This window comes from Pinus tabuliformis, chromosome 7 (genome assembly GCF_031772625.1).
Source record: "Pinus tabuliformis cultivar Carrire ecotype Pingquan chromosome 7, CPIR1, whole genome shotgun sequence".
Taxonomy (NCBI): domain Eukaryota; kingdom Viridiplantae; phylum Streptophyta; class Pinopsida; order Pinales; family Pinaceae; genus Pinus; species Pinus tabuliformis.
The window spans coordinates 1,805,605,012-1,805,624,682 of record NC_142293.1 but is presented as its reverse complement, the minus strand read 5'-3'; the positions used below and the strand labels follow the sequence as shown (position 1 = coordinate 1,805,624,682).

General features: G+C 37.7%; 1 protein-coding gene and 1 pseudogene across 1 annotated transcript; one reads left to right on the top strand and one right to left on the bottom strand.

Annotated features, from left to right (window-relative positions):
- Positions 1-290: 290 nt before the first annotated feature.
- Positions 291-1,883, bottom strand: LOC149255579 (uncharacterized). The gene is made up of 2 exons (XM_089455080.1): positions 1,829-1,883; positions 291-703 (listed from the first exon to the last, which is right to left on the bottom strand). The coding sequence occupies exons 1-2, from the start codon at positions 1,881-1,883 to the stop codon at positions 291-293; spliced, it is 468 nt and encodes a 155-aa protein (XP_089311206.1).
- A 415-nt stretch (positions 1,884-2,298) lies between these two features.
- Positions 2,299-17,247, top strand: LOC149255578 ((R)-linalool synthase, chloroplastic-like; annotated as a pseudogene).
- The last annotated feature ends 2,424 nt before the right edge of the window (positions 17,248-19,671 follow it).

Below are 19,671 nucleotides of genomic sequence, written 5' to 3'. Positions count from 1 at the left end.
CTCCAATACTCTTCTTCTGCCAGACAGGCCTTATGGAAACTTTGCTGAAGCTTGGCCTCCTTATCCAACTCATCCTTAGTGATTTCAGCTGCTTCAAGGTGTAGATGCTGACTTTCTAGAGTGATTTGTATTTTTTTCCTTTCCACAACAGGGTTGGGCAGGGTCTTAGCCCAATTTTTTAGCATGGCTTTAACCCTTCTTAGCTTTTCCTCCCAAACAAAAAAAGCTGATCCCTTGACTGGATCTTTCCAGCAGTCTCTGACCTTTTCCATGAAATCTATCTCTTTGGTCTAGAGAGAGCTGAATCTGAAAGGAATAGGCCCCAGATCCTTGGGGGGAAGTAGCTCTAGGCTAATAGGCTTGTGATCTGATACGCTGCTGTGAAGAATGCACATTCTGGCTTCTAGTCCAAGAAGTAAAAAGGAGCTTTGCACCAAAAATCTGTCAAGTCTTGCCGCTATGTAACCCGGGCCAACTCTCTTATTTGACCACGTGAACTTGCCAGTAGTCGGCTTAATGTCTATCAGATCCCAATCTTGCATGAGATCTTTCGCTAATTCTCTTGCCGGATCCCTGACGATACTGCCTCCTCTTTTTTCTGATGAGAGGAGGGTGAGGTTGAGGTCTCCGGCTATGATTATATTCTCCAGATTCTCTAGATCTGCCAAGTTTTTGATGGAGTCCCAGCATAATTTTTTCTCACCTGCATTGTTAGGAGCATATACATTGAACAGGAAAATAATTTCCTTAGATTCTAAGTGCTGCATTTTTAACAAAATCCAATGAGTGTTCAGGGACTCAGAGATTAATGAGAACTTATTTGGATTCCAGAGCGACCCAAGTCCACCCGATGCTCCACGGGCAAAGGTTGCTTGTGTTCCGTCTTTTTTCCAAAATTTTTTGCTTGCCTGGAGGAAGGCTGAATCCTCCAATTTAGTCTCCTCGATGAGAAGAATGTCTGGGGCTTCCAGTCTTATTAAACTATTCATTGCTTCTTCCTTAGCTTTAGTGCCCATTCCCCTACAATTCCAGGAGACTATCTTCATCATTTACTTTTGCTGTGATGAGCTCCTTTGGAGCTCTGGGTTTGGATCCTCTTCATCTTTGGGGTTTTAGCTAGGAGTTTCTCTAGCATTCGCTGGCTGCCTTGGAGCTTGTCCTTGTAAGTTTCTTGGTCTCTTTTTTCCTTTGTTGACATGCGCCCTCTTGTAGATCTTCTAGGGGTAGACTGTGATCGGCCTATTTCCCCTTCTTCCTTCGATTCCTCGGATTCTTGGGTTTCCTCTTCTTCTTCTGACATCCTCCCTTTGGATCTTTCTGGTACACTTTTGGATTTAGGTGGATAGATCTCCTTCGGGACTTTTGTCTCCTGCATGTTCATGATTTCTGATCCAAGGATCTCAAATTTATTTCCTTGGCTTTCCATGGATGGTTTATGGGCAGTGCCCGCTTGGGGAGCTTTTGTAGTTGCATTAGCATTCTTCCTGTGTGAATTTTTGGGTTGCTTTGCCTGATTCCATCCTTATTCCTTCCCTTTTTCTTCTACCCCTTTAGATGGGCAGTCTCTGGCGAAGTGTCCGTAGACGTGACACTTCCAGCATTTGAACGGCAGCTATTCATAGTCCAGTTTCTGTACATGCGTCCAGGGGCCTACAATTATTTTGATGGCTTCTGGTAGTCCGACCTCCAGATCTACCTCCACACAAATTCTGGCGCAATCGTACTGATCTTTGTTGTTGGCCTTGTCTATAAATTTCCCAAGAGTGTTTCCTATATGTTTCAAAGATTCCCAGTTCCAACAGTGGACAGGAAGATTGGGGAGTCTTACCCACACTGGGACCGTTGAAGGCACATCCACCGTCGGATCGAAGTCTGGCATCCATTTATTTAGATACAGACCTTGAGGGCCCATGAAGTAGGGGCCATTCCTGAAGATGAGATCCTTGTCCTCTTTTTCAGAAAATTCAAATGAGAAATATCCTCTTCTGAGGAAGTAAGAGGTTACCTTATTTTTTATCAGAGGAGCCCAGTTCCTAGCGACCCAATTTTTCGTTGATTTTGGGGAAGGCCAAAGACCTATAAACTAACCGACCAAAGCATGATCTACCAGGGATAAGGCTACCTGAATCGGACCTTCAGGCGGAAGGGAGATCTCGAGGATATCTTATAGCTTTTTCATGAAGTTAGCAGCTTCCACGCATTTCTTCTTGGGCAGAGAGTCCAGTAAGGATCTGAAGGCCTCAGCGGCGGAAGGCAGAGGAGGGGAGGAAGACCCCTGGGGGGGGAGTCGGCTCCTCCATGAAGGGCCAGCAGGTCCAACCCGATCGGCTGCAGCTTGAAGCGAAGCCCTCGGCGGACACGCCCACAGGGATCAGAGTTCGCAAAGAGCGGGCATGCTCACAGTCTTCAGATCGTGCGGAATGCGGATCTCACAGGTTTCAAAGCAGGAGCCGAGTGTTGCAGAGCTCAAACCCACATGCATCACGTCAACTCAGTTGTTAATGTTATGGTAAAGGTTAAATGAAGTGTGGTAAGAAACAGTATGTATTTTTTGTTTTTCAGAAAAAGTGAAAACAGAAAAGCATTTTATTTTAGAAGACAACTTTAAAGACAACATGATATTCTAGCAGTTAGCTCTTGAGATAATCTATTTAGCGAAGCGCTGAAAATGTTTATTGTGAGCCCTTCATAGAAGAAAACCAAATACATCAACAAAATAAAAAAAAAATCTTTCTCATAAACTATCTTAATCCTAATGAATTTTAAAATAATTTTTTTAATTTTTTTTTCTTTTTATATATAGTATCTTAATCCTAATAAACTTTCCTTGCCGAAATCCAGTGGAAAAATTTAAGGTGAAATCTTGATTTGTGTTATTTAAACTAGTTTTTTAACTATATATATGGATTCAGCACCCTAGAAAACCCCGAATGCACTTGGATTGCATAGGATTGCCCATCAAGCTTGTAATTTTTATCACATATTGAGTAGGAATCTGGCTTCTATCGCATCGCTAGCTCCCAGATGGCCTGTGCACGAATCGTTGGTGAGTCCTAGTGAGGTTAAGGGCGTCAGCAGAACGATCTCAACTTCGATCCGCATGTGTCAGACAATCTCTATATCCGATGATGGTGTATAGAGACGCATAGCCAATCATCATTCCTGTAGGAATTTACAGGGTAAGTTCCTCAGACAGAACACCAAAGGACACCGCTCACAAACAGATCGCAGATCAATACACCAGTACTTTTGACGTGGTTAAAACCCTCAAAGAGGGAAACAGTCCACGGCCTGAGCCAACGCGGCCACTTCAGGCAATTTATTAATAAAAGAATGAAAATTTACATAAGCTTCTCTCATGAACGGTTAACCTACAAATGACCCTCCATGCTCTTTAAATAGAGATCATGGACCAATCAGGTGTTAAGCCACGGATCAAGTGTCGGTAATACCGAGGAGAGAATGAACCGTCAGATCACTACATATCGTGACCGTCGGATTGTAAGTTACAAAATGTACATAGTAAAGAAACACACTTTACCTAACTCTATACTAGACCAAGTTGTACTTAACTATTTCCTATGTGTCAGAATATCCTAACATCCCCCCTTAAGAACAACTTGGGATAGGATTGAAGGATTTACAAATATGACACAATAGGAGAAGGAAGGAGGCACTAGAGCCTATCCCCCCTTAGTGACAACTTCCTAAACTCCAACCATAAATCGAAGTTTAGTGGACTTCGCCTCTGTGGGAGCCTTTGTAAATATGTCTGCAACTTGATCATCTGTTGAACAATATTGCACTTCAAGAACATGGTCATGAATGATCTTTCTGATGAATTGCATTTGCAGTTCAATGTGTTTGCTGCGCTGATGTTGGACTGGATCTTTGCATAGTTGAATGGCACTTTGATTATCACACCAAAGTGTAGTCGGATGCTGCTGCTGAAAGCCAAACTCTGACAGGATCTGACAAAGCCACAAGGCTTCCTTACTAGCTTCTACGGCACCACGATACTCTACTTCTGCTGAAGAAAGAGAAATGGCACCTTGTTTCTTGCAAGCCCATGTAATAGGTCCTGAACCAAGAGTGAACACATAACCTGCAGTAGATTTCCGATCATCAGGGTCACCAGCCCAATCGGAATCAGTGAAACCAACCAATAGAGGAGATGCTTCGGCATTGTAATGAATCCCAAACTGAACTGTACCTTGAACATAACGAAGTATTCTTTTAGCTGCTTTCCAATGACTTTCACGTGGGTTTTGCATAAACCGAGCAACAAGGCCAACAGCAAAGGAAAGGTCAGGACGAGTATGGGTTAGATACAAAAGTTTTCCTACAAGTTGACGGTATAAGGTAGCATCAACTTCAAGAGAAGTACAAGTGACTGAAATTTTGACTCCAGATTGAAAGGGAGAAGGGGCTGGCTTACAGTCTTCCATGGGAAAATGGCGTAGAATATCACAGGAATACTTGGATTGGGAAATGGAAATACCTTCCTTGGATTACAAGACTTGAAGACCAAGAAAATAATGTAAGTGTCCTAAGTCTGTCATTTCAAACTTCCTTTTAAGGCTAGACTTCACATGGTTTATAAGGTTGGGATCACTACCAGTCAGGATAAGATCATCAACATAAAGAACAAGAATGATAAGAGACTTGCCCACTTTCTTGGTGTAGACAGTATTGTCAGAATGACACCTAGAAAAGCCATTTTCTAAAAGAAAGTTATCCATTTTGGCATACCAAGCTCGAGGAGCTTGCTTGAGACCATAAAGGGATTTCTTAAGCCAACATACAAGGCTGGAGTCTGTTTGTATAAAGCCAATAGGTTGTTCCATATAGATTTCTTCATGCAAGTCCCCATGCAAGAAGGCGGATTTAACATCCATCTGATGGACATCCCATTTGAAAGAGGAAACAAGGGAAAGAACAAGGCGGATAGAGTTCATTTTGGCAACAGGGGAGAAGGTTTCAGTATAGTCAATACCTTCAACTTGTGAAAAACCCTTAGCAACAAGACGAGCTTTATGTTTATCAACTTTCCCATCTGGTCCATACTTGGTTTTGTAAACCCATTTGCATCTAACAAGTTTTCATCCCTTTGGGAGAGGAACAAGATCCCATGTATCATTTGCCAATAATGAATGATATTCTTCATTCATAGCTGCTTCCCAATCTGGATGGCTTGAAGCTTCTGCAAAGGTGTCAGGATCATAATTCACTGAATCTTGAGCCAGTAAAGAAGAGGCTCTCTCGAATTGAGAACGTGTACGTCACTGATCTGTAGGATCACCGACAAGATCACCTGTTGCATCCTGAGTAGCACGGACCCATTTTGGAAGTTGAGGAGCTGAAGGAGGATCCTGAGAAGGTGGGGGAGGATTTTCATCCTCGCTTTCATCATCTGAAGAAGAAATATTTTCAAAAGTAGAAGAGATAGGGAGAGGTGGCACATCTACCGAACTAGGCTCGCAGGCCAATATATTTTCAGCAAACTTTACATCTCTTCTAATGATAACATTTTTGGACTTAAGTGGAATAAGTCTATATCCTTTGACATCTTCAGAATATTCAACAAAAATACATTTTTCACTCTTAGATTCTAAAGCTTTATGTTTCTCATCTGGAATATGGGCCCATGCTTCACTTCCAAAAACAAAAAAGTGACTTACATCTGGTTTGATTGAGCTCCATGCTTTTTCTGGAGTGATATTCTTTAAAACCTTAGTAGGAGTGCAATTTATTATGTAATTTGCACAGTTAATTGCTTCCGCCCAATAGTTAAGACTAAGTCCCTTAGATTGAAGCATACAATTAGCCATTTCCTTTAAGGTGCGATTCTTCCTTTCAGCTACATCATTTTGTTGTGGAGTATATGGAACAGTATGTTGCATTTGAATTTCATTCTCAATGCAAAAGTTGATGAATGTGTTTTTAACATATTCTCCGCCATTATCAGATCTTAGCTTAATAATTTGATGTCCAGATTGTTTTTCAACAAAGGCCTTAAAGGCCAAGAACATGTTAAATACTTCACTCTTGAGTTTTAAGAAGTATACCCAAGTGCGTCTGGAGAAATCATCAATGAAAGTTAAGAAATACTTGTAGCCAGAGAATGAAGCAACTGGAAGTGGACCACATAAATCACTATGCACGAGCTGTAAAGGGGCTGAGGCGTGCCAAGAGGCACGTTTTTCAAAACTATCCCAATGATGTTTTCTGAGTACACATCCAGAACAAACACCATCTCTGCAAGATACCATTGGAAGACCTGTCACCATATTTTCTTTACATAGATTCTGAAGAGAGCGATAGTTTAAGTGACCAAATCGCTCATGCCAAAGTTTGCTCACTTCATCATTATGAGCAACAAATACTGAGGGAAGATTTGATGACCCAAAGTTGTGAAACTTATACAACCTTGTAGAATCATCAGCAATGCCAGTAGCTAAAATCTGTCTAGGATCTCTTAGGTCCTTAATTACAACATCGTGAGGTGAAAATTCAACGATTTTACCTTCACTTGAATGGGTTATCTGATATACAGATAGAAGGTTGCAGGATAAGGTTGGAACACATAATACATCATTAAACTGACCATTGTCTAGATGAACAATTCCAGTCCCTACAACACTAAGAGATCTATCATCACCAACATATATATTTTTGGTGTTACAATCATTTAAAGAAGAAAACATGGCTTTGTTTTTGGCCATGTGATAAGAAGCTCCAGAATCAATGAGCCACTCATGAGAATGAGAAGAAGAAGATACATTTAGTGCATAGCCAGATCAAGATGCTTGACAACCACATGCAGAAAGTGCCATTCCTAAAGATGAAGTTGAAGTTGAAGATTGCTCCAAATGGATGTTATGCTTCTTCATTGCTGCTTCCAAGGCTTCCATCTTCTTAAAGCATTTGGATTCTAAGTGGCCATCTCGATTACAAAAGTTGCAATGTCTATCAGTCTTCTTCCATTTGTTTTTATTTGTCTTATCATTTTGTTGAAATGATTTTTCATTTTGAGGCGGAAATTGCTTAGGACCCTTGTTTGGTTTAGGACCATTCCTTTTAGGATACGACTTCTTAGGATTCTTTGAATTTGGTTTCTACTGGACGGCTAACTCTTTCTTAAAAGAGTTTCCAAGATGAAGAAGACCAAGGTGTAAGAGTTTTTCTTGTTCTCTTATTAAATAATCACAAAAGGAATCAAAGCAAGGGGACTTGTAGGCTTGTCCTTGAGAAATGAAGGCTTCCCTTGTAGAATGGAAGGTGGAAACAAACATAGAATAGGCTGGTCCCAACTTAGTAAGAATGGAGTAGATAAGGCTACTATCTTCTTTCTTAGCCTTAACACCTTCCAAGAGAAGTCTAAGGGTCTTGAACTTGGACAAAAAATCTTCAATGCAAGAAAAATTATTGGGGTCCAATGTAAGCAATTCATTTTCAAGTTGATGGGCTTTAAGTTCATTTTTAATTCCAAAGACTTTAGTAATCTGTTTCATTGCTTCATCAGGAGTATCAAGTTCTGCAATATGGAATCTAAGATCTGGAGAAATAGACATCCGTATCAACCCACGTGCTTGGTCTTGCCTATTCTCCCATTTAGCTGACTTGTCTTCATCTTTCGGTTGGTCTCTTGGCCTGTGGCTATTCTGTAAATACCTTTACTTCTAAGTAAATCCACAATGTAGGACCACCATTGGAAGTAGTTGGTGCTGTCAAGAATAACTTGGCATGGACTTTCCATTTAAAAAAAAACTAAAGCTATAGATGCTGAAACTAAGTGTTTCAATGGAAAGATCTCGAAAAATTAGGCCTTTTAAAAAAAAAAACGGTTCTGAAAATGGCTTCCGGATGAAGAAATTATGGCTTTTTGAAGAAAATATGATGAAGTCACCGACAAAGTGCGGGAATGTGCGAAAATGAAAAATCCGCCCCCACAAAATGGAGACTTGAACCCAAGACCTATACTCTCATAAATTAGCTTTGCACCAAGTGAGCTATACAAAAAGTTTGAGAGAGAGAGAGAGAGGGGGGGGGGGGGGTTGATGCTTTGGGTTGCGTGCTTGCTTTGAGAAAGCTCTTTTTCCCTACAAAACAAAAAACACAAAACCCAACACGGACATACAAAAAAAAACGAACCTTGTGGCTCGAAGTTAGCTTTAGCCGGAAACTAAATATTTTCCTCAATGTTTCTGATTTTCTGAGATCACACTAAGGCGCAGCGGAAAAGAGCATACGCATGAGAAAAATCCTTCCTTTCTGTTTCTGATTTGCCCAGATCGCACATAGTCGCAAGGCAAAGAGCATACGCGGAAATGAAAGGTATAGATCTAGTAATAAAAAAAAGCTAAATAAACCGAAAATCGAAATAAACAGAGAGAAAATAACTGTAAACTGCAAATAAACACTATATACCTCCAGATCTTAAGAATGACACAGCTTGGGCTACCGGAAACCTTTTCGCATGAAATGAAAGGGGTTCCTCACTGGAACAGATGCTCCTAACACAACAGAGCAGTCCTCTTGGCCCGAAAGCAGCCAGAAACAGTAGATCTAGGAAACGGTAGTCGGATGCAGTTCTACCGGCTTCAGATTTGGATCACCAACGGACGCGGCCCTCAAATAGCTCTGATACCATGTAGGAATTTACAGGGTAAGTTCCTCAGATAGAACACCAAAGGACACCGCCCACAAACAGATCGTAGATCAATACACCAGTACTTTTGACGTGGTTAAAACCCTCAAAGAGGGAAACAGTTCATGGCTTGAGCCAACGCGGCCACTTCAGGAAATTTATTAATAAAAGAATGAAAATTTACATAAGCTTCTCTCATGAATGGTTAACCTACAAATGACCCTCCATGCTCTTTAAATAGAGATCATGGACCAATCAGGTGTTAAGCCACGGATCAAGTGCCGGTAATATCGAGGAGAGAATGAACCGTCAGATTGTAAGTTACAAATGTACATAGTAAAGAAACACACTTTACCTAACTCTATACCTAACTTTATACTAGACCAAGTTGTACTTAACTATTTCCTATGTGTCGGAATATCCTAACAATTCCAACCTCTGGGACCATAATTTCATACAGTCCCTCTCAACTCCTTATGGGGTAATTTTCATCTTTGAAGTTTTTCTTTTGTGTATTCCTTCTTCGCTCACAATTGAAATTCCTTTTATTTACATTACTGAATGTATATGGGTGGGCCAGGCAACTTCGTACCATGAACGTGCTCAGAAACTTATTGGAGAAGTAAAAGAGATGATAAATTCAGTCTCGGTTAAAGATGGAGAATTAATCACCCCCTGCAATGATCTCCTTATGCGCCTCTCTGTAGTCTACAGCATTGAACGTTTGGGAATCGATAGGCATTTCAAAAGTGAAATAAAATCAGCTCTGGATTATGTTTACAGGTAAGTCATCGCAGCGTTGTCATCATTATTTATTCCAGTATCTCAATTGTACATTTACTTTTCTCAAGGAATAAACAGATGTTCTGTCATATTTTTTTCAATATTTTCACCACCTCCTTATATATTTTTCAATATTGTTTCCCTTCATATGTTTTGTTTTCATCCCCAACTTTATATATATTTTTGTCCTAGTATAACCAGATTGCTTTCTTGCTTTGAAAATTTTGAAAATTTCTGTAATATTTTAATAAATTTCGGTAGGATTTTTGTAAATCCAAGTTATAGTTGTTAAATTTCAATATTTTTGGTGCTCCAGAGGTCTTTGATGGTACTGAATCCATTTCCAATTTCTTTTTTGCTTTGAAAATCTTGAAAATTTCTGTAATATTTTAATAAATTTCGGTAGGATTTTTGTAAATCCAAGTTATAGCTATTAAACTTCAATATTTTGGGTGCTCCACTGGTTTTTGATGGTGCTAATCCCTTTCCACCTTCAAAAACATGATTTAAACACTCCTTGCGCAAGATTTGTTGAAAAAAATTGTCCAAATTCTGACAAAAAATGGTCATACTGACCATTCGACCTAAAATAATCATCCAGACAATTAGGCCTAAAACAGTCATCCTAGCAATTCATGCAACTCAATAAACTTGTCCTATAGTTTTTTCTTTCCATCCATTCTCTTTTATATATGTATGCCCTTTCCATATCCTCATATATTTTTCCAGTATTTTCCACCTGCCCATCTTCATATATTTTCTACAATATTTGCTCCACTGCAATCCTCATACTTATTCTCTTTTTTGTTTTTCAAAATAAAAAACGAATTTCGTTTTCATTAAAAGGAAATTTTTCATTTACATAGCTTTTCTTCTAATATGTCCATCCCACAAAAATATGTCTCAAAACAACTAGATACACTGCAGGTCCTCAGCTAATCAGTAAGAAGATGAATCCTCATATTCATGCTTATTCATATATATAAGATAATAATATCCTCCTATCTTAAATTGAACAACTATTTCTGTTAACCGTATACAAGATTCTGCGATCTATTGCGATCTGTATTTTACAATATAAATTTACACATATGTTGCGATCTATTTTTTACAATATAAATTTTGTTGTTGGCAGATATTGTACATTCTGGAATATAGTTGGCATATAAATTTGCCAAGATTGGAAGCAAGGAACTACATCGACGTATTTGGACATGACCCCTTTTATTTGCAGGTCCATGATTTCATCATGTAACAAACCGTTTCTATTTGCAAAGATTTGATCCACCTCTGTGGAGAAAATTCCAAAACCTTATTAGATTTCGATGTGTTAAGTGTGAAGCCAAATTCACGTAAGATTCTAGATCCTTCTAGATCAAATCTTTCTAGATCTCCAGGATTCTAGATCTTTCTACACCGCCATTAGTTTCTAGATCATTCCAGATCTCCATCTGAATCACATACATGATTCTAGATCCTTCTTCTGCCTCTATAAATTTGTAATTTCCTTGGGCAAGGAAAGCAAGCCAAGGCCAAAGCCTGTTATGTAATGCAAAGTGATTTCTATTTTCCAATGATTTTTTTATCTGTTCCGCTGTTTCTGACTGGGTAATCTTGTTGTTTCTCCATTTGTCTGTCTCTATGAATTATTCTTTGCTATTGCCATCTAAGTCTTTGAGTATGAAATCGTTGTGAGTTACGTATGCTCTGGTCTAACAACTGGTATCAGAGCTAGGGTCGAATACCCACTATGCAAGCCGCTTAGTGCCATCGCCTTACTCTGATAGCATTCGTTAAAACGTTGGTTGTTACCCCTGGAGCTATTGAAGGATCTGTCCAGAAAATAGCTGAGGAACACTAGAACTAAAAGGCAGTTGCTGCAAGAAAAACAAGGTCATGGATCTATGTTGAAACATGTTGCTGGAGTTTGAAACGTGGAGATCCGTGGAGTTTGGAGTTGAAACGTGGTGTTCGTAAGTTTTTTTTACATCAAGCTTGCACGTATACGTCAAGTTTTTTTTTTTTCTCAAACCAACATATGTATGCGTGAAATGTGAAAAGGTTAAAAGAAGCAGGAATTTTGAAAAAAGTATTTTAAAAGGAGGAAGGTCATTATTACTAAATTTTAAAGAGTAATAATTAAAGTTTTATTTTTAAGAGGATTTTTTGTGTTTGTGGCGTGAATTTGATTGAAAATGGAGACAACAATTACAGATATGGAGAAGTTGAGCGGGGCTAATTTTGCCCTATGGAAATCACAGATGGAGGATATACTGATTTTAAAGGATCAGTATTTGCCGATTAAGGGCACAACAAAGAAACCCTTATCAATGAGAAATGAAGAGTGGAATAAACTAGATAGAAAGGTGATTGCAACAATCCGCCAATATTCAGCAAAGAATGTTTATTTCAATGTGTCTGGATAAAAGATGGCAGAAGGATTATGGAAGAAGCTCCATGATCTATATGAGAAGAACACGACATCAAACAAGCTAATGTGTTCTATGCCAGACAGTTGGGAAATTTAATTCTAGCTATGAGCACTTCAATGACTGCAGGGGCCCTGAAGTTTGATGATGTCAGTAGCAGTTTAATGAATGAGGAGTTGTGACAAAAGTCAATTGCAGAAAACCAGGAAGGAGAGGCTATAGCTCTAGTTGATCGTGGTAGGAGAATGGATCGAGGCCGGCAAGGGCGATCAAGATCGAGAGGCCAATCAAAATCAAGGAGAGGCAGAATCATCTGCTTTCATTGTGGCAAACCTGGGCACATGAAGAAAGAATGTCGATTCTGGAAGAAAGGACAAAAGGATTAGAGACTGTCTAGTAAAAATCACAAGTCATCTAGCACAAATGAAGGTGAGACTACTACTGTAGCCACAGATGGTGATGTGTTGTTTACTGTTTCAATAGAGGATGCATGTGTATATACATCTAGCAGTAACTTTGATTGGATCCTTGACTCTGGGGCATCTCACCATGTAACCCCATGCAAAGATAGTTTTGTTTCATATAATCTCGATGGTTATGCTAGAGTGCATTTGGGGAATATTCATTTTTGCAGTATTGTTGGAGTGGGAGATGTCCAGATCAAGATGAAAGATGGACAAGATATATTGTTGAAACAGGTCAGGCATGTAGCAGAAATGTGCATGAGTTTAATCTCTATGGGATGACTGGATGATGAAGGCTATTTGACAAGCTTTGGAAAGGAGGCTGGAAAATTAGCAAAGGTGCATTGGTCATGGCCAAAGGACCCAAGACAGGGACATTATACACATTGAAGACACTGATATGAAAATCAGATTTCGCTTTTGTCACGAAACAAGGAAATTCAGCAGATTTGTGGCATAAGCATTTGGGTCACATGAGTGAGAAGGGTTTAAAAATCCTTGTTGATAAAAATTTATTGCCAGGTTTGAAATCCTACAATCTTGATCTTTGTGAGCATTGTATATATGGTAGACAAAGAAGGATTTCTTTCCTTAGAGGTGGCCATGACAGAAAGAAAAATGTGTTAGAATTGGTACACTCAGATGTGTTTGGGCCTGATAACATCAAATCATTGGGAGGAGCATCATATTTTGTAACATACATAGATTATGCATCCAGGAAGGTTTAGGCATATCCTATGAAAAATAAAAGTGAAGTGTTTGGAATATTTCAAAAATTCCATGTTGCTGTTGAAAGAGAGACTAACAAATCACTGAAGTGTTTAAGAATAGATAATGGTGGAGAATATTGCTCAAATGCATTTAAGAAATATTGTAACAAGTTTGGCATAAAGCATGAGAAGACTGTGCCTGGTACTCCTCAACAAAATGGTGTCATAGAAAGGATGAATCGCACCATTATGGAAAAGGTGCAAAGTATGTTGTCCAATTCCAGTTTGGAGAAGAATTTTTGGGCTGAAGTAGTCAGGACCGCTTGCTACCTCATAAATAGATCTCCAACTATAGCCTTGGATGGCGGTATCCCTGAAGAAGTTTGGACTGGTAAGAATTTGGATTATTGTCAATTGAAAATATTTGGATGTGAAGCATTCGTACATATTCCCAAAGAAAATAGAACTAAGCTAGATGATAAATCTATGAAATGATTTTTTTTGGGATATGCGGATGAAAATATTGGTTATCGTCTATGGGATCCAGTCAAACATAAAATTATTAGAAGCAGGGATGTTATATTTAATGAGTCAGAAATGTTCAAGAGGATTGTAGGTGAGTTGGAGGTCAAGAAGGTTATTGACAGGTTTGAAGAGTAGCAGGAAAACATACCACCAATACAAGAAAATGAACAACAAATTCAGGAGCATGAAGAACAAGAAGTGGAAAATAATGAACAACAAGAAGAAGGAATCTTGCGGGAACATTTACAGGAGATTCTACCTGATAATGCACCACCACAGTTGGTTCGCAGATCTTCTAGGCCTCATAAGCCTTCACAAAGGCATCCTCCTTCAAACTATATTTTGTTGACTGATGAAGGTGAACCTAATTGTTTTGAAGAAGCTTGTAAAGTTGAGCACAGTAAAGAATGGAAGAAAGCAATGTAAGAAGAAATGAACTCTTTGCAGGAAACTAAAACTTGGGAGTTGGTAAACCTCCCAAAAGGTAGAAAGGCTCTACAAAACAAATGGGTGTGCAGGATTAAGCATGAAGGTGACAAAAAGAAGGAGAGGTATAAAGCAAGGCTGGTGGTGAAAGGTTTTGCCCAAAAAGAAGGTATTGACTTAACTGAAATTTTCTCACCTGTTGTTAAAATGTCATCCATTAGAGTCATTCTTGGTCTAGTTGCTACTTTAGACCTAGAATATGAACAGTTAGATGTAAAAATTGCATTCCTTCATGGTGAATTGGAGGAAGAAATTTATATGGAGCAACCAGAAGGCTTCATAGAAAAAGCCAAAGAAGGCCTTGTTTGTAGGTTGAAGAAGAGTCTCCATGGGTTAAAACAGGTACCTCGAGAATGGTACAAGAAATTTGATTCATTCATGTTGGAACATGGTTTTCAGAGGTTGGAAGCTAACCATTGTGTCTATATCAAGAGGTATGATCAAGGAAATTATATCATATTATTGTTATATGTGGATGACATGCTGATTGTTGGGCATGATAAGAATAAGATCAATAGGTTAAAGAAAGATTTGGATAGAAAATTTGCAATGAAGGATTTGGGACCAACACAACAGATATTGGGCATGCGGATTATGCGTGACAGGAAAAACAAAAGGTTGTGGCTGTCACAAGAAAAATATATCAAGAAGGTGCTTTCCAGCTTTAATATGAAGGATGCCAAGCCAGTTGGTACACCCCTTGCAGCCCACTTCAAGATGAGTATTGAATTATGTCCTAATGATGACAAGGAGAAAGAAGAGATGAGCAAGATTCCTTATGCTTCAGCAGTTGGCAGTTTGATGTATGCCATGGTATGCACATGACCAGACATTGCATATTCAGTGGGAATAGTGAGTAAGTTCCTTGCCAATCCAGGAAAACAACATTGGCAAGCAGTAAAATGGATTTTGGGGTATCTCAAGGGTGCTAGTCATTATTGTTTATGTTTTGGTCATGATGAGATTGTGCTTGAAGGATTTACAGATGCGTATATGGCTGGAGATATGGATACCAGAAAGTCCACTACAGGTTATTTCTATACATTTGCAGCTGTAGCAGTATCTTGGGTGTCAAGGCTACAAAGAATAGTAGCCCTCTCTACACCAGAAGCAGAGTACATAGCTGCAACATAAGCTTGTAAAGAGATGTTGTGGATGCAGTGATTCTTAGGAGAGATAGGAATAAAGTAGGACAAGTATGTGCTATATTGTGATAGTCAGAGTGCCATTCACTCGGCGGAAAACCCAACATTTCATTCAAAAACCAAGCACATTGACTTAAGGTACCATTGGATCCGGCATGTGTTGGAGGAAGAATAGTTATCCTTGGAAAAGATCCATACAGATAGGAACCCTGCTGATATGCTCACTATGATTCTACCACGAAATAAACATAAGTTATGTAGAGGCATGGTAGGACTCGGTTTAACTTGATGACTCTTATTTGGCTTCAAGTGGGAGAATGTTAAGTGTGAAGCCAAATTCATGCAGGATTCTAGATCCTTCTAGATCAGATCTTTCTAGATCTCCAAGATTCTAGATCTTTCTACACTGCCATTAGTTTCTAGATCATTCCAGATCTCCATCTGAATCACATACAGGATTCTAGATCCTTCTTCTGCCTCTATAAATTTGTAATTTCTCTGGCCAAGGAAAGCAAGCCAAGGCCCAAGCTTGTTATGTAATGCAAAGTGATTTATGTTCTCCAGTGATTGTTTTATCTATTCCGTTGTTTCTGACTGAGTAATCTTGTTGTTTCTCCATTTGTCTGTCTCTGTGAATTATTCTCTAGTATTGTTGTCTAAGTCTCTGAGTATGAATTTGTTGTGAGTTATGTATGCTCTGGTCTAACACAATGAAGTTGAATATATAAACAGACACAGTTAGGCCATTTGATGTTGTTTTTCCAATTAAGCCATGGGACATTGTTGCATTTCACAAAAATATCTATCTTAACAATTTAGATTTCTTGTAAAATTTTCTATTAATGTTTGTTACATTTGTTTGTTTCCAGGACGCCAAATATGAAGACCCAAAAACTTTTAGAACTTGCAAAGTTGGAGTTCAATATGTTTCACTCTTCACAACAACAAGAGCTAAAACTTCTCTCCAGGTAATGTGATGAGTTATGTCATCGGATAATATATGTTTAGCAGACAAACTAGGATTTGAGTGGTCGACTGTAAAATAACGTGAAATCTATGAACTTTGTGTGTAGAGGGTGGAAAGATTCAGGTTTCTCTCAAACGACCTTCCCTCAACATCGTCATGTGGAATATTACACTTTGGCATGTTGCATTGATAGTGAACCTCAACATTCTTCGCTCAGACTTGGATTTTCCAAAATAAGTCATCTTGGCATGGTTCTTGACGATATTTACGACACCTTTGGAACGATGGATGAGACAGAACTCTTCAGAGTGGTAGTTAAGAGGTTGTACTAGCGATGACCAATTCAAAGACTTTTAGATGAATGTAAGCTTCATCGCTACATTAATCTTTAGGAACTAATTTACTTGACCAAAATTTGTGTTTATATGATCAGGTGGCATCCTCTGTGACGGAGTGGCTTCCAGAATATATGAAAGGAGTCTATATGGTGCTTTACGAAAACGTTAACGAAATGGAAGGAGAAGTAGAAAAGTCTCAAGGCCGACACATGCTCAGCTATACCCGAAAGGTCGTATGTACAATAATAAAGAATACATACACAACTATTTTTCTGAGCTTAAGTCGATTACAGATTCCCCAAATATTCGGAAATCCAATGGACATGAGAATCCCACTAAAATGCCACATTCACAGCTACCAGGTATCTCCTGTGACCCTCTCTATTAAATCCAATGGAAGGCGTTTTTCTTTCGATTGCTTGATTGGTTCTAATTTAGAGTTGGATAAACGATTCACTGGCATGGAAAGTGCAAGCTAAGAGGAGCCGTGGAGAAAAATCTTCGTGTATATCATGTTATATGAAAGAGAATCCCGAGTCAACAGAGAAAGATGTGATCAATCATATCAACTCCATGGTCAACAAATTACTCAAGGAAGAACTAAATTGGGAGTATCTGAGACCTGAAAGCAATGTTCCAATCACTTCCAAGAAACATGCATTTGACATTCTGAGAGATGGCTTCAGCGTTACAAACTATGAAATAAAGAATTTGGTCATGACAACCGTCATTGAGCCTGTGCTTTTATAACTACAAATTTAATCTACATGTTATGCATGGCAATAAAGCCTCATCAGATGCTTGAAGCTCAAGAATGTAGGGTCGAGGTCCTCATCAGATGATTGAAGCTCAAGAATGTAGGGTAGGGGTAAACCTTTTAGTTATGTTGCTTCTTTTGAAATATACGTGTAATGATTTTGACATTATGGGATGGAGATAATATAAAATATTAGGTTTTAGAAGGGACTCATGTTAATGTGAATAAAATCATTTGAGCCCTATCTTCGTGAGTTATATAATGATGAGAATAAAAAATTTAGAAAAGTAATTCATATCTCAATTCTAAAAGGAGGATTGAGAAATTTTGAATAAATGTATGAAGTTAAATAAAATTTGATTTCAGAGGGAATGATTTAATGAATTAATAATAGTGGGTTTAATGAATCAGAAATTAAGTGGAGACGAAAGCCCTTCTGTCCTTCCATGGATGGGATTCAATTCTTGAAATTAGTTCTCTTCAAATTCTATTTACAATAAATTGGTAACCATTGCTATGCTCAAAACAATAACTATAAATTCGTAAATAAACTCCTAAATATTTATTCTTTGAACCCTGGATATGGTTCAAAAATAAAATTGAAAACCTTACTCGCCACCATGCAAAACAACAATGTGATGTGAGAGCAACTCCGACAGAGTTATCCATCATCATGTGGAAGAAATCGAGGATGTGGAGGCCTTTATAATTGCTTTGATTGCTTGTCACATACCTTGGGATGAACATGCTATCACTTGTTGCACTAGTTGACTTGGAAACTTCACAACATATGATAATTTCAGTCGAATACCAAACATTGATCACATCAAAAATTTTGTAAATGTTAAATTCTACATTCATCAACTATATATTAAAATTTAATAATTATTTAATTATTTTAATATTATAATTAAATAATTAATTAAATTATTAAATTATTTTAATATTATATATTTCACGATTAATTAATGATGTAGTCTAACTATTAATTATTTTACACAATGGCCGCTGTCGTGTGTTGGAAATGTAATCCGCGACGACAAAGTCAGAAGGTACAAAGCCAAAATTAGACGTACATGGTTGAAAACATTTGTAAAAAGTAAGACGTGCACTATTTGAAAAAGAGATTTTTATTAACCAAAATGCACATTAAAGTGAAATGTAAAATTTTTATTTTTACATTATTTATTATAGTGTTACATTATTTATTATAGTAAAATGTACAATTTTTATTTGTACATTATTTATTATAATTTGTGTATTGTTTATTTGTTCATTATTTATTAAATTGAATGTACATTATTTATAAATATAAATGAAAGGTAGATGATTTGTATATATTAAATATTGAACTGAAATGAAATGTAGATTATAAAGGAAATGTAGATTAGTGTGTATTGTAAATGAAATATACATCCACATTTATATATAAATGAAATGTACAATATGTATATTGTTTATATTGTCTATATATATTTATTAAAGTAAAATGAAAATTATTTATATAAAAAATGAAATGTAAAATAATATTAAAGTGAAATGAAATAAAATGTAATGTAAATTATAAAAGAAATGTAGATTATTGTGTACATTGTAAATGAAATGTATATCCACATTTACATATAAATGAAATCTACAATATACTTCTCTACATTGTTTATATATATATATATATATATATAAAAGTAAAGTGTACAAAATTTATATGAAGAAATGAAGGAAATATATTTATATATTCTCCAGATTTGTGTGACCAGAGGGTGATTGCAAAGACTAGTTCGATGCAAGCTCATGTAATCTCTTAAGCACATGGTGGCTCCAACTCGACTTTTGTCTGGCATCATAACAGTTCACATCATTTGGTGACATCCTGAGCAACTCGAGGCCTGTTGTTTTCGTCTGAGCAAAATATCTTTTTTCTTTGGAAATTTCCAGTGTGATAACACCATTGCAACTCAACCTAAGAGTGTCAATTCAGAGAAAGAGGATCTTTTTGCTCTGCCTCAACCTGAAACGATCATCTTTCATCAGTCTACTGTCCAGACACCTCGAGGCCTTGCCTTCCTATGGAACTCATACGGTTCCATCTTTTTTAAAAACAATATAAGCTCTGGTTGCCCCCTCGAGGGGCAGAGTACTCTTGTCTTATCTATCTGGTTTCCTTGCTTTGAGGCAGAGACGAAACTCATGGCTATAAATACTACAAATTTAGTTTAGATAATATAATTTAGCCATGCTTACTATATATATATATATATATATATATATATATATATATATATATATATATATATATAATCTCTGCAGTATAGGATCTCTGCAGCCCATAAGTTGCAAGCCATAGTGTACCCTGCCATCATCTATAACAGAGAAGAACTGAATCCGAACGATATATTCCGATGAAATGAAGCTTTTGA